At 39.2% G+C, this 24182-nt stretch overlaps 1 protein-coding gene across 2 annotated transcripts in view; it reads left to right on the forward strand.

Annotated features, from left to right (window-relative positions):
- The window catches only part of LOC141139853 (probable cation-transporting ATPase 13A4), a 203175-nt gene that overhangs the window by 56196 nt on the left and 122797 nt on the right, over nt 1-24182 (forward strand). For both annotated transcript variants that reach the window (XR_012243820.1, XM_073626383.1), the window contains exons 6-11: nt 372-441; nt 10242-10376; nt 10460-10532; nt 12742-12873; nt 18368-18538; nt 23067-23224. Coding sequence is in view for 1 of the 2 variants with exons in the window: in XM_073626383.1 (XP_073482484.1) it covers nt 372-441; nt 10242-10376; nt 10460-10532; nt 12742-12873; nt 18368-18538; nt 23067-23224 (739 nt within the window). In the remaining variant the exon portion in view is untranslated. The remainder of the gene's footprint in view (nt 1-371; nt 442-10241; nt 10377-10459; nt 10533-12741; nt 12874-18367; nt 18539-23066; nt 23225-24182) is intronic.

Below are 24182 nucleotides of genomic sequence, written 5' to 3' on the forward strand. Positions count from 1 at the left end.
ACAAGAAGCCCCGTATCTCTGGAACTATAGGTGGTGGGGTAGGACTTCAGCTACCTACCCCCCAAATTTGGGGGTCTCTGTGACCCCAGGTTGCCAAGCTATGACCCTCGAAGCTCGATCATTTTTTTTGGTGGGGGTGTTTTGGTATTTTTTTTATGTTAATGGCAGGTGCCTCCCCTGACTGCACGTCCCTACTCTCCAGTCTGCAGCTCAAGCCTAGATATGTGAATTGGCCTAGGTCAAAGCTTCCAAGCTCAATTCCTCTGCTCACTCATTGTCATGTCAAGTAATATAATTCTATAATTCTACAAGACTTTTGGCAGAACAAGATGACCCATGTAAAATGTCTTTGTTTGGTTTTATTTTGCCAGACGACAGATATGTGGATTCAACACAATTACAGTGAAGGTCATTCCAATCTGGAAACTACTTTTCAGAGAGGTAAGATCAAAATGCGTTACTATAAAATAAATGTGGGCTAAACCATATTGCACAGTGATAACTGCATACCTAAGTGTAAAATACAGGTTCTTCACAAAGAAGAAAAAATATATTGGAGAATCACATACACATGTGTAAACAAAAAAAAACATTTTTTTTATTTTTGATCTTCATATTGGTAATAGGAAAAAAGTAACTTCATTTTATACGATTGTTCTAATGCTGTGTGTCTTTGCCTAAAAACCTTCATTATGACTGATAACAATCATAGAAGTGCTTATATTTATGTGTTTAATATTTTCTCAATGTACAGTAGGTAAGACAAGAGAAGTGATGTCAGTATAAACGAATTGCCTTTTGTATTGAGCATCCACCATACCAGATCATTAATTGTTAGGGGTCTAACAAAATAAGTCCAAGACGAAGGAAAGAAAAGCAACATTGGCAGTGCTAATTAATGTAATTTGGTTCTCTTCTAATAAAACCTGTTTGCTTTTGTCAACATTGTCAGACAAGAGATGATTTCAATGCAATAGATTAGATACTCAGCACTGTCATAAAATGTAGTGATAGCTCCTTGAACTGAACATTTAACAAAATTCGAAAAGCCTGGTACACACAGGCCGAATATTGGCCAGTTCAACAGGAACTCATCCACTTTCTGCCCATGTGTACACGAGTACCAGCCAGCCAGCTTCTGTCAAACACTCATGCTGGATAACCAGCATCCGATCGGCATCTGATCAGCGCTGGCAGCCAATGAGTGAAGACCGGTGTGTTCTGAGGGGGGGGGGAGTCCCCCTGTCAGAACACAATTATCTAACATTAGATAGTTAATACAGCGAGCGCCTCCTGAGCTCCTCATTTTTTTTGTTCAGCCCACTGGGTCGAACTAAAAAAAACAATAGTGTGTACTAGGCTTAAAGCGGAGTTCCACCCATTTAAAAGTCAGCAGATACAAAAAGTGTAGCTGCTGACTTTTAATAAATAGACACTCACCTGTCCAAAGGTCCAGTGATGTGGGCGCCTCTGAAGCCTCGCTCCTCTCACACCTGGGCACACACTGCGCTGCTCGTTATGAATGGCCGACAATCTTCTGGGACCTGTGACATGTCCCAGAAGATTGCAGGGAGGGAGGGGGGAGAGGTGAACTTCTTTCCAGCGCTGCGGCGCCAGGAGAGGAAGTGGGAGCTGGAAAGATAAAAAGAGAAAAAAAGCAGCGCCAACCTAAGTGCAGTATTAAAACATACACATTTTATTAAAGGTAGAAATGCACTCACTCAGAGTATGATATAAACAGGCACATCAGGTATGATTGGTCTGGGTAGTGTGTGTGGTAGGAAGCAGGGCTCCACAGGGGATGATCCTATGTGCTGGGGTGTTCTCCTTTTGTCCTGTCTGTCGGCGCCGGTGGTAACCAGTGTCTCAGGCTGGGGCAGGAGAGGTACAGTATGGATCCTCTGTTTGTGTTTCCCGGGTCCCGGAGATGCTATGGGCGTGCATGCATTCAGAGCATGCGTGCTCCTTCATCAGACATAGCGGTCATTCATTTTGGAAGTGGCATAAGAAGGGCAGACGGGCCAATCAGGTCGTAGCCCCGCCTGCCTCGTAATGGGCTTCAGGGAGCCATGGAAGAGATAGGATAGGTATTGTACAGGCTCTATCAGCCAATAGTATTGTTGCCGGGTGACAGAATAAAGAAAAAAGAAAAAAAGAGGGTGTGGAGGACACAGAGAGATACCGAAGGTGGTGATAGTGTGTGTACAGGAGAGAGAGCGGCAAAAAGACAAGATACATGGATATTTGCTATCAAAGAGCACATAATATGAGATGAATGAAGACGGGGGAAAGAATATATGTATATACATATATATACCAGGATGGTGGGGTGCGGAAAGAGGTATATTTATGGAAAAAAGGGAAGAAGGTGAAAAAAGTGAAAAAAAGTGAAAAATTTAAAAATAAAAATAATAAATATATATATAAGAGAATGGAGATAAAATTAGAAAAAATGATAAGGATGAAATGGGATAAACCAATTTTGATTTTTGTAAAATCTAATAGATGGTAAAAGATGGAAATGAAATTGGAAGGATTTTCGATGAAAGAATGTAAAAAATATATAATAATAATAAAACAAAATATATAAAAAATATATATGATACCAATATAGAGGATTTAAACGAATATATAAAAAAAATATGAAAAGAGGAATATGGAAAAAAGGAATATAGAAAAAATACATATGATAAAAAATATATATAAAAAAATATATATTAAGATGTATGTCTACCTAAATACATATATACACACATATTGATCATGGGCGAAAGGCGGAAGATTTGTATGTATGTATGGGCACATGTAAACATAGGCACATGTGCATGCGTTTGGTGGGACCATAAAATGTATAGGCGCATGCTGAGTTGGATCGCGAGTATAAGTGGATTGTATGGGGGGATGTTAGGGGTTGTACATGAGGTTGTGGGGGGCGCTCCAAACGCGTGCACGCCCATAGCGTCTCCGGGACCCAGGAAACACAAACAGAGGATGCATGCTGTACCTCTCCTGCCCCAGCCTGAGACACTGGTTACCACCGGCACCGACAGACAGGACAAAAGGAGAACACCCCAGCACATAGGATCATCCCCTGTGGAGCCCTGCTGCCTACTACACTTACTACCCGGACCAATCATACCTGATGTGCCTGTTTATATCATACTCTGAGTGAGTGCATTTCTACCTTTAATAAAATGTGTATGTTTTAATACTGCACTTAGGTTGGCACTGCTTTTTTTCTCTTTTTATCTTCCTAAAAAGGTGTATTCTGTCCTTCAAGCATGCTGCCTCCTGTGTTTTGCCAGTATCTCTCCCTCTGAGGTTATAAACCTAGACTCCTGTCCCCCCCCCGATTCTCCCCTCCCCCATACCCCCACCATTTTATGCTTGGACTACTGTTCATCCACCCACGCTATCCCTGGACGTTTTTATCATCTGATTATTATTATTATCATTATTATTTTATATTTTATATATATATATATATATATATATATATATATATATATATATATATATATATATATATATTTTTTTTTTTTTTTCATCTGATTGTATTTACTCCATATCTAATTGTTAGATACCAATGTTTTATTACTCCTTTATACAAGCTGCTATTTACCTTTTAGCTATTGTCCACCCCAATCCAAAGCTGTTATCCCTTAGCGCAACAAAATATTGTATTTTCAAAGTGGGAGCTGGGTATCTGTGAAAAACAGGTACCGCCAACCCCCTCCCCCCAAAAAAAATGACATGCCAAATGTGGCATGTCAGGGGGTCAGGGGGTCACGAGTACGAGTTATTTGTGGCTCAAATTGCAATATTACAAATACACAATTCCTTTAACCACTTCCAAACTGCCCGCCGTTGATTAACGGTGGCAGAATGGCTCCCCTGCGTGAATCGCCGTAGCTGTACGGCGGCCGCTTAAAGGGGATTAGGGGGTGCGGGCGTGCTCCCGCTGCGTCACTGAGGAGCCCATGTACGTGTCCGGCACATCACTGAGGGACCGTGCGTGTGCCTGGTGGTGCACTCACGATCGCTCCTGACAGAGCAGGAACGGGGATGAGTGTTTGTAAGCACACACATCCACGTCCTGTCAGGGGAGAGAAGACAGATCGTGTGTTCCTAGTACATAGGAACACCGATCAGTCTCCTTCCCTAATCAGTCCCATCCCCCCTACAGTTAGAACACACACAGGGAACACATGTAACCCCTTGATCGCCCCCTAGAGTTAACCCCTTCCCTGCAAATGACATTTATACAGTAATCAGTGGGCATTTAAAGCACTAATCGCTGTATAATGGTCCCAATGGTCCCAAAATAGTGTCAAAAGTGTCAGATCTGTCTGCCGCAATGTCACAGTCCTGATAAAAATCGCAGATCGACGCCATTACTAGTAAGAAAAAAATATATATAATAAAAATGCTATAAATCTATCCCTATTTTGTAGATGCTATAACCTTTGTGCAAATCAATCAATGTACGCCTATTGCGATTTTTTATACCAAAAATATGGAGAAGAGTACATATCGGCCTAAACTGAGGAAGAAATTTGTTTTTGTTTTTTAAAATTTGGGATATTTATTATAGCAAAAAGTAAAAAATATTGGGGGTTATTTACGAAAGGCAAAACCACTTTGCACTACAAGTGCACTTGAAATTGCAGTCGCTGTAAATCTGAGGGGAAAATCGGAAATGAGGGGAAGCTCTGCTGATTTTATCATCCAATCATGTGCAAGCTAAAATGCTGTTTTTTTTATTATCCTTGCATGCCCCCCTCGGATCCATAGCGACTGCACTTTCAAGTGCACTGTGGATTTGCCTTCAGTAAATAACCCCCATTGTGTTTTTTTTTTCAAAATTGTCGATATTTTTTTGTTTATAGCGCAAAAAATAAAAACCACAGAGGTGATCAAATACCACCAAAAGAAACTCTATTTGTGGGAAAAAAAGGACATACATTTCGTTTGGGTACAATGTTGCACGACCGCACAATTGTCAGTTAAAGCAACGCAGTGCGTTTTCACAACAAATGGCCCTGTTAGGAAGGGGGCAAATCCTTCTTGGGCTGAAGTGGTTAAATAACATGCTTTTATATTTTCATAATATGGGAACATGACCAATGACTTGTTGAATTCACATCCGATTTTCAGAAATGTTTCCCTTTTCAAGTTCATATTTATGATCCAATGACTCTGAGGGATTTTTCCACAAATGTTTATTGTGGGGTGAGCAGGTAGGTAGTGTCTGTTAATGTAGCATATGAAATGATGATCACGTGGTAAAGGGCCGCTGTGATTGACCCTTTACCCTGATCTGTGATCAGCTGAGTCTGAAGGACTCAGCGATCACAGAGCATGTCACCCACGTGCCGTAGGGGGGGGGGGGGGGCGTGGACAGTGTGATTATGGGAGGACATCTTATGACAGCATAAGCTTGCGCTGTAGCCGTCTTTCGGCTATAGCATGGACAGGAAGTGGTTAAACAGCAGTACTGGGGAACCTGGGTGACATTCTTGACCAAGCATTGAATTTAGAGTTGGTAAAGATACCACTACTAAATGACAGAGTTCCAGCTCCAGGAGCTGGAGGTTCAGTTGGCTAGGATAACGGACAAATTTCTAAGTGAGAATAACAAAAACTGCAAAATTTGCTTGCACTTGCTTGAAATGGTGCATAGCCAATATTGCATACAACTTTCATCGCTTACTCGTCTGATTTGCAAATATATGCAATTAAAGGTCTGTTCCCTTTTCTATAGAGAAAGGAGAATCATAACTGAACAATCACAGGATTATCTGAAACATGAGAAAATTTGATGTGGTAATACAATCTGTGTGTGGTAATAAATGCTTAAGATGCTTGTTATCACTTGAAGCCAGCAAAAGAACAAAGCAATGCTCTGTTCAGGATTTATGTGCAAATATTGGGTTTTATATATAGTATGCCTGACTAAAGAGAGGCCCAAAATTCCAAATTACTTTTCCATAACTAAATGGTGAATAATACGCTTGTTAGAAACTGAATAACATTTTTTATTACCATCATCGGAATAGTAGAAAAAATGAAGCTAAGCCACTTACGTTGTTTAGTGTGACAATCTTGTGACTACAAAATATGTGAGTAAGGTTGTTACTTTGACATTAAAACTGTACATTTACCAGAGGACAAATTGTGCTTTCAGAGGCCTTGCAGTTTGCATAGCCACTGAATTTTATTCTGAAAGAAAAGAAGTACAGTAAAATCTTGGATTGCCAACATAATTCTGTCCAGAAACATGCTTGTAATGCAAAGCACTTGTATATCAAAGCAAATTTCCTCATAAGAAATAATGGAAACTCAGATGGTTCATTTCACAACCATTTATTCAAAAGTCCTTCCGTTTATAGTCCATATAAAAAGATTATAGAAATGTGACCAGTATAAGAGAGAAGAGAGGCACCTCCAAGTGTAGCAATATGGTTACATTTAATGAAGGTACAACATTTAGCAACTCAAATGGTTGATGATTAAAAATGGCACATCTAAATATGCAGGCATTTGAGGTAAATCTGTCCACATAGACCTATCTTCTGCACCGCTATGATTCTGCAATCATGAGCAGGAAGACTACCTTGCAGTAGAGCGAGCTAAAAGTGAAGCTTGAAGCACTTGTGGAACACAGTGTGGAAGGGATGACGTCAATGGTGGTGCTGAGGATGGTCTATGTGGACAGCTTTACCCCGAATGCCTGCATACTTCAATAGATTTGCCTTTTTTAATCATCAACCATGTGAGTTGCTAAATGTTGTACTTTCATTAAATGTACCCATTATGCTACACTTAGAGGCACATCTCTTCTCTTTTATACTCAGTTAGGACGTGACCCTACTTGTATATCAAGACATTGCTCGTTTAGCAGGACAATATTTATAAAAAAAATGTTGCTTATCTTACAAAACACTTTCAGACCAAGTTACTCTCAATCCAAGGTTTTACTGAAATGAATTCTACAAAAGAACATACTGTTATAATGTTTTCTGAAAAAGAAAACCATGAATGCTATCAGTCATGAGCCACTTTTAATAACTGTATGCGGTACAAGCTATTGTTAAAATTTCAATTTCTGCATTAATACTTTTCACTTTAATTTTCTGCTATATAAACTGTGGAAGTATTACTGTAAATAGGATTTTCCAGTATTCTATCTATTAAAAAAGTAATTTAAATATAGGTAACAGGATGAATTATATTAGTGAGGAGAACATCATGTTTAACCAAGACTGCCAAAGTGAATAATATTTTTGAATTTTATCTATTATGATCCCAAAATTAAAGAATTCAAAATCCATTTATTATATAGAAGCTACTTTTTGCATTCTTGAATGAATGAATGAATAAATGATTTGTATAGCGCTGCAGTTTCGAACTGAATCGCCTCACGGCGCTGGATCCATCCTGAGTGGTCAAGCTTCTTAGAAGAGGTAGGTCTTGAGTTTCTTTCTGAAGGCCTGATGGTTTTCTTCCATGCGAATGTGTGTAGGTAGAGCGTTCCAAAGCCGAGGTCCTTGGACTGCGAATCTTCGTTCTCCCTTTGTTTTGTAGCGGGTTTTTGGAATAAGGAGGAGGTTATGGTTAGAAGGTCGAAGACTGTCATTGGGTGTGTAGCGTTTTATTTTATCGCATAGGTATTGAGGAGCGTTTCCATGTATACATTTGTGGGTGAGGCAGAGGGTCTTGAAAGTGATCCGATTCTTTACGGGTAGCCAATGTAGGCTCCTCAGGGAAGGGGAGATGGATTCCCAAAGTTTTTTTCCTGTTTTCTTCCTGTGTGAAAGCTTTAAAAGCCAGTATACAATTTCAAATTAAAGTGTAACTGAAGGTATTTTTTTTAGTTTGGGTAGAGTGGAGAGAGATTGGAACACCTGTCAGTCTTTGCCCCTATTAGGGAGATTTATTCTCTCCATTTGTCCTGTTTACCGTTATCATCAAAAGTGAAATTAAAAAAAAATCCCAAATTTTGGGTTGACATTAACCTTAATAAAGAGGAAATCTTCCACTGAGGACACTAGTTCTGATGACCCTGGTGACACACTAGGATTCCCTCACTTTGGAGGGATTTCCTCTCACTTACCCTTTTGGCCATGGGACAGAAAGTGAAGGAATGCAATAGACATGTGCAATTAGTTTCCTTCCTAATTATTCCTATGGGTTTTTTTAACAAATTTAGACAAATTTGTTAATTCAGAAATATCCTAATTAACAAAAACCTGTTTAACAAATTTTTCCAAATATTCGTAAACTTCAAATATTTGAAAATGAGTAAATTCATAAATTCGAAATTCGAAAATCCGAAAACCCGTACATGTTAAAATCTGAAATAATAACTAACTAATAATAATCTAACTATTACTAACTATTAAATTATAGGTATTGCAATTTCCTTTCAAATTTGGCTAACAGTGAATGTAACGAATGCAAATTTATCCGAAGTTACGAATTATCCAAAATAATGAATGCCGCATCTAAACGAATGGAACGTAAGAAATTAAAAATAATAAATAATAATAATAATAAAAACATTTTATTATTATTATTATTATTGATTATTAATTTGTTCCATTCCATTTGTTTAGATGCGGCATTCGTTATTTTGGATAATTCGTAACTAACAGCCAAATTTGAAAGGAAATTCCAATACCTATAATTTAATAGTTAGTTATTATTAGTTAGTTAGTTATCCTTTAAAATTGAATCAAAATAAAAAAAAAAGAAGTTTTGACTTTAGTTACACCTTAATCTGTTCAATAACAGAGGTGTGGCTTAGTTCTGTGAGGGAGCCTGAAATAAAAGGGTAAAAGGGGATGCTTATTTCCAGAGGGACAGAGTAATGCCCTGTACACACGGTCGGACTTTGTTCGGACATTCCGACAACAAAATCCATGGATTTTTCCGATGAATGTTGGCTCAAACTTGTCTTGCATACACACGGTCACACAAAGTTGTCGGAAAATCCGATCGTTTTAAACGCAGTGACGTAAAACATGTACGTCGGGACTATAAACGGGGCAGTGGCCAATAGCTTTCATCTCTTTATTTATTCTGAGCATGCGTGGCACTTTGTCCGTTGGATTTGTGTACACACGATCGGAATTTCCAACAACGGATTTTGTTGTCGGAAAATTTTATCTCCTGCTCTCCAACTTTGTGTGTGAGAAAATCCGACGGAAAATGTCCGATGGAGCCCACACACGGTCGGAATATCCGACAACACGCTCCGATCGGACATTTTCCATCGGAAAATCCGACCGTGTGTGTACGGGGCATAAGAGCTCTCCTGGGCAAGAAGTCAAGATGTTGTGTTTAATGTACTACTGATATAAGAAGCTTTTCTGGCCTCCCCTGGAAAAAACTACCTAGGAAATTAGGTTGCTGGAACATTTACACTGCTGTTAATTTAGATACTATGAAAATATAATACTTTCATGTTAGGGTACCAGTGGGATTTATATGATTGATGTTAGGGAAGAACAGACTGATATTGGTGAAAATAATTTTGCCAAAGCAGAAACTCTCCTTTTAGACCATTGATCTGCTAGGAAAAAAGTGTGACTCTTTATTTTCTTCATTTAGAAGGTTTTTACTTTTTCCCTTGTGTGTATTTAGAGTAGGTTTCTTTAGGTTCAAGAACAGGTCCAGAACAACTGAAAAGAGGTTCCTTAAAAGAGATGTATGGCCAAAGCTTTTTTGACCATATTTCTCTTCTGGGTAACAGTTGTGCACTCTCTTGTTTTCTCCTGTGACCCAGAAAGAGTGGACTAATGCCTGCTGTCGACTTGCTCCACAGAGCCGCTCCAGGCTCTCACGTTCTGGAAGGATCCCAACCATATTGTCGGATCCACCTAGATGCCTGATTGGCAGCTGGCTCTGGAAACCAGACACCCCCCCCCCAACGCACCAGGGAGCGCTGAAGTGAAAGAGCAGAGATCAGTGACTGACAGTCATAACTCTCATCTGAAAGAAGACCAAGAACTCCAGCCAAGTATGAGTACTTTCAGTCACAACCATGTCATTAATGGTGGTAGTGGGATATCTGCATGGTCAGTATAATCACTTTACACAGCTGTAAAAAAACAGTAAATGGTTGGTTGGAGAGGAATTACAGTTGACAGTAATAAAAATAATATATTTAACAATAATTTCACAGTTGTGATAGTTGCGAAACAATGTGCTAATTTATTAAGTCTTGTCTTTTACAGGTTTTCAACCCATTTTATGTTTTTCAAGTATACTCTTTAAGCATATGGATTGCTACCGCATACTATGAATACAGCTTAGCTATTTTATTGATGACTTTCTTGTCCATTTCTGCAACTGTATATAATCTAAGAAAGGTATGTATGTTTTCAATGAGTTTTTCAATGTTTTCTTTGATTATACACTAAAAATAAATATAGATTTCATGTTTTTCCTTTAGCAATCTGTCAAACTACACAAAATGTCTGCATCCTATAACAGCATTATGGTTACAGTGCTTCACAAAAATGGAGGTAAAAGTGATAGAGTGATAGACGTGTGTAAGGACTCAATTACTAATACAAATGAACAAATAAATGTTTGTAAACTAATAAATATCTATCCAGGTGTTACATTAAAGCTTAACTCCAGGCACACATCTAAACATACCAATGAATTGATTTCTGTATAACCAGCCCTAATTTTTACACATACATGATATAAAGCACTGCAGGCCTGGTGACCTGATATTTCTTTCCTGAAGCTAAGCAACAAACCTAGGTCACCTCCTTACCCCTGGTCTGTGACTTGACAGTGAAGGAACCTCATCTTGTTAGTATGTTGCTTGTTTGCATATGTGCATGTAGGTACCTAATTGGCCAGTACTGTCCTTTCCTCTCCAAGTCTGAATGTAAATGTTCAGTAGACGTGAAATTTGTTTTGCTCCAAATACAAATTCGGACAAATTTTTGGTATTGGTTATATTTGGTTATTTTCCAAATGAAATAGTAACAAATAGTAATGAATGTATTTGAAATCTATTAAAATTTGTTTTGTTTATTCGTTTTCAAAAAAAATTCCAATTTTTCAGAATAATTAGAATTCGAATCAGTAAAAAAACCGATCGACCAATTCAAATTCTGTGTGAAGAAATAGCTGGTTGTTACGCAGTGGGCCTGGAAGCCGGCTGCCCTCTTCCTTAACAACCATGAGTTATCATCTATCAGCAGGCTACCCCACTGACAGATGAATGTAAAGAAAACAATGCGGGCTATTGCCAAGCAATAGAAAAGAGTTCCCACTGTAAGTGAAACAATAAAAATAAAACATTCCTTTAAATATAGTTCCTGGGGGGTCCTCTTAGTCTGCCTGTAAAGTGGCACATCTGTAGCATGTACAGAATATGCTGCAGCAAAAATTACATTTCTAAAGAAAAAAAAAAGAGTCAAATCACATTTAATTTGACAGTTGCAATTGAAAATGACATTTCCAAAGAAAAAAAATGCATGAAATTACATTTAGATTGCCGGCAATAAAAAAATATTTTTAAAAAATGGCATGGTGTCCCCCCTAGTCCATACCAGGCCTTTCAGGTCTGATATAGATTTTAGCCACCTGGCAAGTGCCCCCCCTCCTGAACCATACCAGGCCATGTGCCTTCAACATGGGGGATGGGTGCTTTGATGGGCACAAGGGCCTCATCCCCACAACCATGGTGGTGGTTGTGGGGGTCTGTGGACGAGGGGCTTATTGAAATATGGAAACCTCCTTTAACAAGGGGGCCCCCAGATCCCAGTCCCCCGATGTGAATGAGTATGGGGAACATAGTAACCCTACCCATTTACCAAAAAGTATCAAAAAGTAATAAACATAAGGGACAAGTTTTTGACAATTCCTTTATTAAAAAATAAAAAATAGTGTGCCTCGATGTAAATCCATCTTCAATCACGCCGCCCTCTGACCCAAAAAAACAAAAATGCTCTGCCTCCTGGGAGGCCTCCCGCCTAATGCCTGCTCTGCGCTTTGACATTTCTTATATAGGTAAGGGGGGGAGCCACCTGGCTACATTACCCAGTGGCACCCAGTGGCACCTCCCCCTTCTCATGTCACGGACTGGTGCATGCTGGGTCATTGTTAAAGGGGGCTTCCAGATTCTGATAAGCCTCCCGCCTGCAGACCCCGACAACCACAGCCCAGGGTTGTCGGGAAGAGGCCCTTGCCCCCATCAACATGGGGAAAGGGTGCTTTGGGGTGAGGGGGCATGTCTGGATAAGGGTCTGGTATGGATTTTGGGTGGGGCCCCATGCCATTTTTTTAAACGTTTTTCTATTGCCGGGCAATTGCAGGCATTGTTTTTTTTACATTCATCTGTCAGTGGGGAAACCACTGACAGATGAAAAAACTAAAACTAAACAAAACTAAACAAATCCTGAAACCAAACTAAAGGAATTCCATAACGAAACAAAATTAGTAACTTAACGAATCTATCCAAAACTAAACAAAACAAATGTTTCCGTTCTGCACATGTCTAATGTTTAGTGGATGACAAGAGGCTGAAATGAAATCAAATTCAGAAACCTCCACTACTATCTGCATGAAAAAATGCATATTTTAATTAAATGCACAATTGCATTCATTAGTGTTTTAATATCTGCCTGGAGTTCAGATTTAAAATGTTTTGCTTTTTCTTTTTTTTTTTTATGAAAGAGGACCTTCCACTGAATTGACATGATTTTTTTCCAGAGGTTGAAGAAGTGCAGTCCCAGTCTTTGGTCCCTGGAGATGTTATTGTACTAGGTAGAAACAAACTCTTTCTGCCATGTGATGCCATATTATTAAGTGGTGGATGTACTGTGAATGAAGCAATGTTAACCGGTAGGTAACTATATTATTTAGAAGCAGCTCCATTAAACATGTTGTAGTACATTACAGCCAGTGGGCCTGATTTAAAAGGAAAATCTAAAAGGAAATGCACAAGAGCAGGAAGAGATTGCTGTGAACTGGCAAGCTTGCATTGCCGGTAATGCCGCGTACAGACGATCGGACATTCCAACAACAAAATCCTGGATTAATTTCTGATGGATGTTGGCTCAAACTTGTCTTGCAAACATACACGGTCTCACAAATGTTGTTGGAAATTCTGATCGGCAAGAACGTGGTGACGTACAACACGTACGATGAGCCGAGAAAAATGAAGTTCAATAGCCAGTGCAGCTCTTCTGCTTGATTTGGAGCATGCGTGGAATTTTGTGCGTCGGAATTGTGTACACACGATCGGAATTACAACAGTTAAAATTTAAGCTAAATTGTACACTCTTGTTCAATGCAATCCATATTTGCAGTATGCAATGACCATTCAAATATGATTGATTTTGTGGATTATGTATAGATATGTTAAATTAAGAATATGTGTGTTAAATGTCATCCTAAAAATGGGAAATGGGAGACAATCCTCCAACACTCTATAACTTTACCACAATCTGATTAAATCTTGAAAACAGCAGCTAAATCTTCCCAATGTGTGGTATGCAAGAATATATAAATAAAATCTTAATGTTCTGGTATTAAACTCCTAAAGGTTCTTCATTCTTTTAAACCAGAAGTGTCAGGGATATGTAGGCGATATAAGATAAAAGACGGCAGATTATTTTGTGTTTTTTAAAGTAGTTGTAAAGGCAGAAGGTTTTGTAGCTTAATGCATTCTATTCATTAAAATGAAAAACATTCTATATTCAGCAGCCCCCCTAAACTCTCCTAATGCTTACCTGAGCCTACTCCAATCCAGCAATGGGAATCTCCCTTCTGGTTGACAGAGACACACAGCGGGTGCCACTGGGTCTCACTGCTGTCAATCAAAGCTAGTGAGCCAATGAGTATAGAGGGGTGGGGCCGGGCCGCGGCTCCATGTCTGAATGGATACACAGAGCAGCAGCCTGTCTCAGGTGCCACCAAAGCAAGCTGCTTGCTGTGGGGGCACTGGGCAGGAGGGAAGGGCCAGGAGCCCCTGCGAGGGACCTGAGAAGTTGAGGATCTGGGCTGCTCTGTGCAAAACCACAGCACAGAGCAGGTAAGTATGACATTAGACATATAAATACAGACTCCTCACAAAATGTTTAAATTGATATGTGAAACAAAATAACAGTTTCCATATGCAATGTGCAAAGTGCTCCAATTGTTAAAGTGCAGTTGTGCTCCAGACTTCAAGGTGCGCCTGCTGTGTCCCCACTGATCGAAAGAAATGGAGCCCTAGCTTTGCAGTCTAGGGGTCATTCAGGCTAGAATGCTGGCAGTGCAGGCAACACTCAGAAGGGTCCCAAGAAGATCTCCCCAAATCTGTATTTATATGTATCATTTTTTTCAAGTGAATAGCACTTTGTGTACGGCAGCTGCAAACACTAGATTCGTTTTTAATATGTATTGTTATCACTTCAAGCACGAGTATATATATATATATATATAGATTTTCTAAGTATTTTCTAATGTTTGTTATTTTTAACTAAAAAAACCTGAGACATTAGTATCACTTTAAGCTGTTTTGTGATAGGCCCCTTCTGAGAGACAATATTAGGGATCCTTAAACAGTTGTTAAGGGTCCTGCTCCCTCTAGATCATTTCATTGCTTGCAGGGGTTACCGTTTCCCAGCATTTTGAATTTCTCCAAATGATTAGTTATACATGTTTTAACAGCAGCCAGGAGGCTCATTTTCCTTAAATGGGGTTTCTTTGCACCCCCATCTGGGCCCAACTTCTGAACACCATTGTAGACATTTTGAGAATGGAGCACCTTACAGCCCTTCAACAGCCACATTTACTGTATGTAACTTCAGTCCCATATTGGGGATCATGAGATTTGTTTATTTTGAGTTCAGAGCACAATAATTACATATGATCCTTTGGGGATGATTTACTTAAACTGAAACAATGCAGAATTTGGTGCAGATGTGCATAGTAGCCAATCAGCTTCTAACTTCAGCTTGTTCAATTAAGCTTTGACAAAAAACATGGAAGCTGATTTCTGTGCTGAGATCCACCAGATTTTGCACTTTCCTTTTAGTAAATCAGCCCCATTCTGTCATGTATATAGCCATGATTTCTGGAAGGTTTATCTCTGCTATTTTCCTGGTGTGAATATCTTTATGATCATTAACATTTTCCTTAATTCCTATTTGTTTCTTTAAGAATTTTTTTTTGTTTTGTGTTTTTTACTCCTACGGCATTGTCTTTATCTATACCTCAGCTTTGCACCGAGGTTAGATCTTGTTTATTTCTCAGAAAAATCTCTGTACCCTGGAGAATTTTTTTCAAAACTTAAGCTGCGATTGTATACAATCTTAGTTACATATTTCTGGTTAACTAACCGTTCATCCTCATTACTACATTGTATATTGTTTTAGTCTACTATGACTAAATGTGTTTACTAGTGGTTTTATGTTGGCAACAGTTAGACCCAAGATTTCACTGTACTTCTGCACTGTTTTTCAATGTTTTTTATTGTTTTTATTGTTGAAAACTAATCAAAAGTACAATTATAAAATAACTATAATGTGACAAGCACCCTGGCTGGCAACTAAGGTATGAAAGATGTGTGCACCACACAAAAGAGCTGGCTGTTAAGTTGTTGGTACAAATAAGTGTAATGCCCCGTACACACGGTCGGACATTGATCAGACATTCCGACAACAAAATCCTAGGATTTTTTCTGACGGATGTTGGCTCAAACTTGTCTTGCATACACACGGTCACACAAAGTTGTCGGAAAATCTGATCATTCTGAAACACGTACGTCGGGACTATAAACGGGGCAGTAGCCAATAGCTTTCTTCTCTTTATTTATTCTGAGCATGCGTGGCACTTTGTGCGTCAGATTTGTGTACACATGATCAGAAATTCCGACAACGGATTTTGTTGTCGGAAAATTTTATAGCCTGCTTTCAAACTTTGTGTGTCAGAAAATCCAATGGAAAATGTGTGATGGAGCCTACACACGGTCGGAATTTCCGACAAGAAGGTCCTATCACACAATTTCCATTGGAAAATCCGACCGTGTGTACAGGGCATTAGTATGGTCATTCATCATTACAAGAAGCATTCACAATTAACCACTTCAATACTGGGCACATTTACCCCCTTCCTGCTCAGACCGATTTTCAACTTTCACGCTGTCACACTTTGAATTACAATTGCGCAGTCATGCTACAGTATACCTATATTATCATTTTTATCATTTTTTTTCCCACAAATAGAGCTTTCTTTTGATGGTATTTTATCACCACAGTTTTTTTTATTTATTGCTAAACAAATTAAAAAAGACAGACATTTTTGAAAAAAAATAAGTTTCTCTTTGTTTCTGTTATAAAATTTTGTAAATAACTAGGTTTTCTCCTTCACTGACGGGCACTGATAAGACTGCACAGACAGGCACTGATGAGGTGGCACTGATGAGCTCTGATGAGGTGGCACTGATGAGGTGGCACTGATGAGCACTGATGTGGAGTCACTAATATGCAGCACTGATATGCAGCACATATGGGCACTGATAGGCTGCACTGATTTGCAGCACTAATGGGCACTGATAGGCAACACTGGTGGCCACTGATAGGTGGCACAGATGTGCACTGATAGGCAGCACTGATAGGCGGCATTGATGGGCACTGATGGGTGGCACTGTTGGGCACTGATAGATGGCAGTGTTAGGTAGCACTGATGAGAAGGCACTGACAGGCATTACTGATGGGCACTGATTGGCATCTGTGATGGGCACTGACAGGCATTACTGAAAGGCACTGATAGGCATTTGTGATGGGTACTGATTGGCAATGGTGATGGGAACTGATTGAAATTTTTTGTTTGCACTGATTGGCATCTGATGGGCACCGATTAGCACCTGTTGTGGGCACCTCTGATGGGGGCTGCACTAATAATCAATGTACTGATTATCAGCGTAGGCCTCCCCCATCAGGAGAGCCGCTGATTGGCTCTCCTCTGTTCGCACCTTGTCAGCGCAAACTGAGGAAGACCTATTACCATTACTTCCTGTTTACCGTTGTGATCAGCTGTTATTGGTCATAGGCTCTTTACCGAGATCGGAGATGCGGTGTGTAAGAGCGATAGACCGCACCACCGATCGCTGCTCTGTGTGCCCTTGGGGGCACTCACAAGCGGCTTTTTCTTCTGGACCTCATATGATGCCCAGTCAGGATAAATGATCCCCTGCTCGGCCGTCACTCTGCTATGTGGTTAAATATTGGGATAATGTGCATATATTCTGGCCTTATGTTGTGTGCATGTACAACGGTGATCCAGGCATGTGTTTTGGCATCTATGACAACGTTGTCATGGTTTAATTGGTGAAGATGGAAGGGTTTACTTTTCTGTAATTAACCTGCATATGTGGGTTCTGTGCAATAATACATGTTTTTCATATTGGACTTTTTTGGTTATGTAATATACAAGCTGCACTGTGTGGACCTTTTAGATGACCAATCTTTGTTGGTGGGTTCTTATAACTCCTGAGTATTTTTTTATAGTATTTGCAATTAGTAGCATATGAAACTGTGTAGACAATTTTTCCACTCATGTACAGTATATGTATGCACCCCATCATAACACCACAAAGCATGCACTGTGGCTTTGTTTTTTTTGTAGTCAGTGACTCAGTGACATCAGTATACATAAAGTATTTTTTTTTAAATGAATGCAAAAAATCTAAAAATGTAGGATAGCTCTCCAAAAAAAGTAGAGAGAATCCTATTTTCATTACATGTACTTCTTTACTTAGCCAGCATGCATTTAAATGTTGCAGAGTGTGCTGCTTAACAAACCACATTTCACAGTGAATTAGCTATATATACACTACCAGAGCTGTGCTCATCACTGTATACATAGTCATGTTTGAACATGTTGCTGTTTTCCTACTAAATGATTAGTCATTTTGCCATGACTATCTTGTGATGCATACACCTCTACTAGTATGTGCAACATCCTGGGTCAGCATTACTATATCCTGGGTCACTGTTAACATACTTAAGTGTACATCTGTGCTAAGGGGTGTGTTTTCTCACACAAACGCACAGGTGTTGCATGCATCTACATGCAGGCAGTCTCATTCGTGTCTATTTGGGCACATAGCTGCATAGACACAACTGCAGCTTCCAATTTAACATCTGTGTAGGCATACGCCTGTACGCCCGTGTCAACGAGGCCAAGAAAAATACTGTATCCTAGGTCAAAATGACATGTTCCTGGTTCAGAATTAGGGTATCCTGCTGCCCATTGCCCATATTTTTAATAAATTACATTTATATACGTTGAAATTGAAACCACAAATGTAAGTTCATCTTATTGACCGTTAGCATGTTTCTTCTTTTAGGGGAAAGTATTCCAGTGACAAAAACACCTCTTCCAAATATTGACAACTCCATTCCATGGATGGCACACAGTGGTGATGACTATAGGAGACATGTGCTGTTTTGTGGAACTGAAGTGATCCAGACAAAGGGAAATGGGCAAGATCTTGTTAAAGCTGTTGTCCTACAAACTGGTATGCTATATATGAGTTATTGTTGTATAATTCTCTATATATACATGTGTTCTTCATAAAAACATTAGGGTGGATTTTGGAGATCTCCTAATTTTTTTGAATTTTCTTTTCTACTAAAATTTTGGAAAAGGGTGATTGATGGTGGGGTTAGAGTACATGGAAAAATGTAGGCATGGCTTTCTTTCCATATAATGTATGTCATATATATAATAGCCAAACCTTTTTTTTGTATAGAGTGAGGAGGGGTTAAAACCCCTGCCAGTTTACTTTTTGCTGTCTGCGTATCATTAGAGAGATTTCCCTTCCTCTAGCCAAGCAAAGGTTAGAGGAAAACTACTAAAGTAAAAATTTCCCTCTTATGCCCCGTACACACGGTCAGACATTGATCGGACATTCCGACAACAAAATCCTAGGATTTTTTCCGACGGATGTTGGCTCAAACTTGTCTTGCATACACACGGTCACACAAAGTTGTCGGAAAATCCGATCATTCTGAACGCGGTGATGTAAAACACGTACGTCGGGACTATAAACCGGGCAGTAGCCAATAGCTTTCATCTCTTTATTTATTCTGAGCATGCGTGGCACTTTGTGCGTCGGATTTGTGTACACACGATCGGAAATTCCAGCAACGGATTTTGTTGCTGGAAAATTTTATAGCCTGCTCTCAAACTTTGTGTGTCGGAAAATCCGATGGAAAATGTGTGATGGAGCCCACACATGGTCGAAATTTCCGACAACAAGGTCCTATCACACATTTTCCGTCGGAAAATCCGACTGTGTGTATGGGGCATTACAGTTATGCCCAGAACAGAGCATAACACAGCAGTGATCCAAGTGTGGATCACCTCAAATCACCAGATGTAGATAACCAATGAAATGAAGATGACAAGCGTGATTGTGCTCTGAGATAATACCCTATATATGCACAATGTAGCAATTATGATCAGTGTTATGGCAATTGGGTATTACCTGCTTGGGCACACCCTGTACAGTATACCATCATTTTACTGCCGGAGCCCTTTGTCTCTTTTTTTGCACACATGTTTAAATGCACATTTTAGGCCTGTTAAAACCCTCAAGCTTTTTCTATTTCTATAAATAATAAGCTAAAGTTAATTTTAGTGAAAACAAATGCTAAATATCACAATTTTTTAATGAAATATAAAAGATGAGGCTACACCTAGTAATTAGGATTTAAACATGTCAAGCCTTAAACATTGTGCCTGTAAAACAGTGACAAGCTTCAGTACACAAAAAAAAAAATTCTTATACAATGCTTTAATACCCCTTACAGATCATCAGTTTAGAATTAATAATAAATAATGATCCTAGAAAGATTTCTCTCATTGTGGCATGCACAGTAATATGAATCATGCATAGCGCAATTTACATTTCATATGTAGGTGCTCCTGAAAACGTATGTTTGTGCATACAGAGTGGAAAGGCTTGAACTTTTTTGGGGTGTTTAATTTTTTAAGCTCCCTGCCCCTATGTAATAGAATTTTACTTCAAAAATGTTTTTATTTTGAGGTGTAAAAGTCATATACAAGAAGAATTTAAGGGGAACAGAAGAGATACAATATGACAATAAGTACATAGCTCCTTTGGAGCTAGTGTGAAATCCGAGAGCCATATAAAGAACGTTTCAGAAAAATGAGCGTCAAAAAGCATAACAACAAAACAATTGATGAAGCCCTATGAACTAGCTGGAAACAACCTGTGGGCAATGTTGGGCCTCTGCCCGAGCTAAATAGTCTAATGCATCAGTGACCAGTGGCAGTACATGATGCCTTCATGCTGAATATTACTAATAGCAAAGTTAAGGAAATAGCCTCCACCAAAGAGTAAACCAGTCCAGCAGCCAGTTTACAGGAAAGCCACAAGTCATTACTGTACACTGCCTGAGGAAGGATGATTTGTCAGCCCAATGCCTTACTTGCAATGTTGCACACAGTTCCCATGCAGCACCACTCTTTCTTTCATCCCCCCTCCTGGCATCTGAATGACATCATGCCGGGATGGGGCTAGAGAGCATTTGTTGGGCGGAGATCACTCCACCCTACAGGGAAATGAATGTGCAACTTCTAGTGTGCCGGATACAGGAGTGAACTTGGTACACAGCTTCAGCTCTGACTGAAACAGTGTACTGTAGTGGCGTTGATCACACAGGTCCAGGTTGAAGCAATACTTTAGCAACACCAGGCAGCACTGTAAGTCAGCTTCACCTGCGCCCCCCCATCAGAAAGTTGTTGCGCCCAGGCCTCCTTCCCCTTGTTCCAGCCCAGGTTACAGGTTCTCTTTACTAAAATGTCAACATTCTTGGACACCTCTGATGTCTCCCCTGCCCTCCACTGAAGCTAATGGAGTACAGAGCATGCTCTATTCGCTTCCTACCCAGGCACAGCAGCTGGGAAAAGTGACAGCTGAAACCAGAAGTGATGTATAACACATCACATCTAGGTTCTTGCTAGCTAAGGGAGATCAGCGAATTGACGTTCTTTCCCCACTAGCCGTCAGCACTTGCCATGCACAGTCCCAGGCCTGCAAGTGGGACAGCAAAGCCTGAAAAACATGGCATGGGGAAGGGTTGTGAAGGAGTCCATTCTTGGGGTCTATGGATGCAATCCATCAACTGTACAGCTGCTGGATCACTTCCATATGAACAAATGGCTTGTGAAACTTACACAAAGTGTGTTTATAACCCTCTGCTGTTGTTGGAATAAAGAGTATGTCTGCGACAGCCAAGGGGTTCAAGGAAATAGCCTTACTGATATTTAATGAATTGTAAAAAGATTATTTAGAGGGGTACTGTGTGAAGGTTAGCCATCTCCTCAAAACGCATCATCACTATGAACAACTAGAACAGTGACAGAGGGTTGCTTAATGAGTCCTAAAATTGGTCATCTGCACTTGGTGATTTAAGGGGTCCACACCTGGAGGGATGTTGTGTTTTATTCTATTTGTTTTTTTGTAGCCACACTGGTGGTATGATTATGTCAGATCTTTGCATCTCAAAGCGGTACAATTCTTTTGCATAGAAATTTGGCGTTTTATATTGAAGGCCTGTAATTCTAATTAGCAATAACACACTTAAATATGTCCAAACAAGAGTCTAGTACATATCTGGGGTATAATAACGTTTTAAACACAAAATCATAAATTATAATATAATTAATAACTATAAATAATTATAAAAAAATAATAATATAATAATAATAAAATTAATTTCCCCATGATTCACTATTGCTCAATTCTGCAAGTGTTCTAATTTACTATCGCTGTTTTTTAGCTGGTCTAAAACCACTTTTGAAGTAAAGGGACACTTTTTAGTTGCTATGGACAATCTCAAGTTTCCAGGCAGAAAGAACAGTATATATAATATAAAACTGCATGTAGGGCACTGGGCAAACCACTAGGGACAAAAGAGATGTGAAATAATTTCATACAGTAATGTAATCTGTAAGATTACAGTGTACTGTATGTGTTATGAATTTTCTATTTTTTAAATTTGGCGCTGGGCTCCGCCCCCATGCGTCATGACGCTCGCCGGGGTCTGGAGCCCGGCACACAGAGGCATCGGGCGGAGGTCACAGACCGCATACACAGCAAGGGGACATCACAGGATCCTGGGGACAAGGTAAGTAAACTGCTCCAGGATCCTGCAATGCAATCCCGAGTGTGGTTCGGGGTCACCGCTAATGGTACTGAAATTTAACCCAGAGCCACACTCGGGAAAACTGCCAGGGAGGTTAAGTATCTTTGTAATCATTTGTAGTAATTTATGAATACATTTTATTAAAGATTTTGTATGAAATTGGTGCACTGTCTTTTTTTTTTTTTTATACCAATAAAGAATTAGATAAAGGGCTTAACCTGTCCCCACATCAAAAAACAAAAGAAAGTTTTGCTAAGTGATGCACTTTAATGTGGTCTAAGCAGCATCTGTAATTGTGTGGCCAGAATCTAACCAGAGATTAAAAGAACTGTTATATTCCTGATTTGAATGACAATGTTAAATATGGAACTTCCCATGCCCTCTTTGACCTAAGTAATTCCCAGTTTAAATCAAAGTCAAACTACAGACAGACTATAATGGCTAATATTTCAATACAAACACAGCTTTGCAGGCAGAAGGCTGGGCAAATATTAGTATTAAACATGAAAAATATACAGTGCCAGAATAACATGCAGAATGATGGTCAAACCCTTGGTTTGCTCGTGGATTACCAACAGAAACTAATGAAGACTACTGACTCTAAGTGCTTAGATCTATACATTAGATATTTGTACATAGGCAATAAGGTATTATGTGGTTTTACTTTTTGGTGTTCATCATACCAGATTCCCTTGTGCACTTTGATTTGCACAAACATTGTAACAGGTTTCTTTTGGAATCACTGGGATAGCTGAATTTATAGCCCAGTTTTGCATATGTCCTAGAGCTCAGGACCACTAACTGATAGTTCAAAGACTTTTTACAGTTACAGTAAATGTTTAAATATTTGCTAATGGTTTGTTATTTTAGGATTTAATACAGCAAAGGGAGATCTTGTAAGATTTATTCTCTACAACAAGCCTATGAATGTGAAGCTGCACAAAGAAGCTCTCAGGTTTTTATCAGTACTAGTTTGTGTTGCTGTGTGTGCGGTCATCTATACAGCAATTGTGTTTAAAATGAATGGGGTAAGTACATTATGTATGTTCATCTGAAAATATGCCTAAAAAATCTAATTAGTTGCCAAAGCATACCAGGGGGAATTCAATAAAGAAATAAGGACAGTTTTTTGGTGCTATGGCCCTTTAAAATGGCCTGCGCCATTCAAAAACCTTGACTGCCCATTTCGGTAACTTTACCGACACGTGTGGCAGATTGTTTACAAAAGTGGAGCTATTTTTTTGCCAAATTTAAAAATAATTACCGGTACCTCCTTTCAAATCTGATTGTACAACATGATTATAAATTGTCTGTCCTCTCCTATAAGAAGGAATAGGGGGATAGATAAATTCTAGTTCTGGGAAATAATTCCTAAGTAATGACCAATGTTTTTTGATAAAAATTTTTTATATTTTTAGAATATCGATGAAATTGTGAAACAAAAAAGATCCTTTTGTCACTTATATCCCTAGATCTGCCTGTATTATAAAGCAATCTTAATCGTTCAATCTACGATTGAACTTTAAGGAATATCCCATGCTCTGTAATCTCTCCTGCATCTCATTCAATCTGTGGGGTTTATTTACTAAAACTGGAGAGTGCAAAATCTGGTGTAGCTCAGCATAGAAACCAATCGGCTTCCAGTTTATTTTTTGTCAAAGCTTTATTGAGCCAGCTGAAGCTAGAAGCTTGTTGGCTACCATGCAGAGCTGCTCAGAATTCGCTCTCTCCAGTTTTAGTAAATCAACCCCTCTGTTCCAACCTTCCCTCATCCGTTACCACCCATTTAACTTTCATAAACTGGCTGTGTGAAATTGATTTAAAAACACCACTTGGATGAAAACTAGAATAATGTAGCAATTGATTCCGATCCATAGCTTTAGTTTACAGATAGGTAAACTAATCTGCCTTCCCTTATTATAATACTAGCATCTAGAAATGGAATAGAATCCTCATCCAATGTTAAATTAAACTCATAACCCGTAA

This window comes from Aquarana catesbeiana, linkage group LG04 (genome assembly GCF_042186555.1).
Source record: "Aquarana catesbeiana isolate 2022-GZ linkage group LG04, ASM4218655v1, whole genome shotgun sequence".
Classification (NCBI taxonomy): Eukaryota; Metazoa; Chordata; class Amphibia; order Anura; family Ranidae; genus Aquarana; species Aquarana catesbeiana.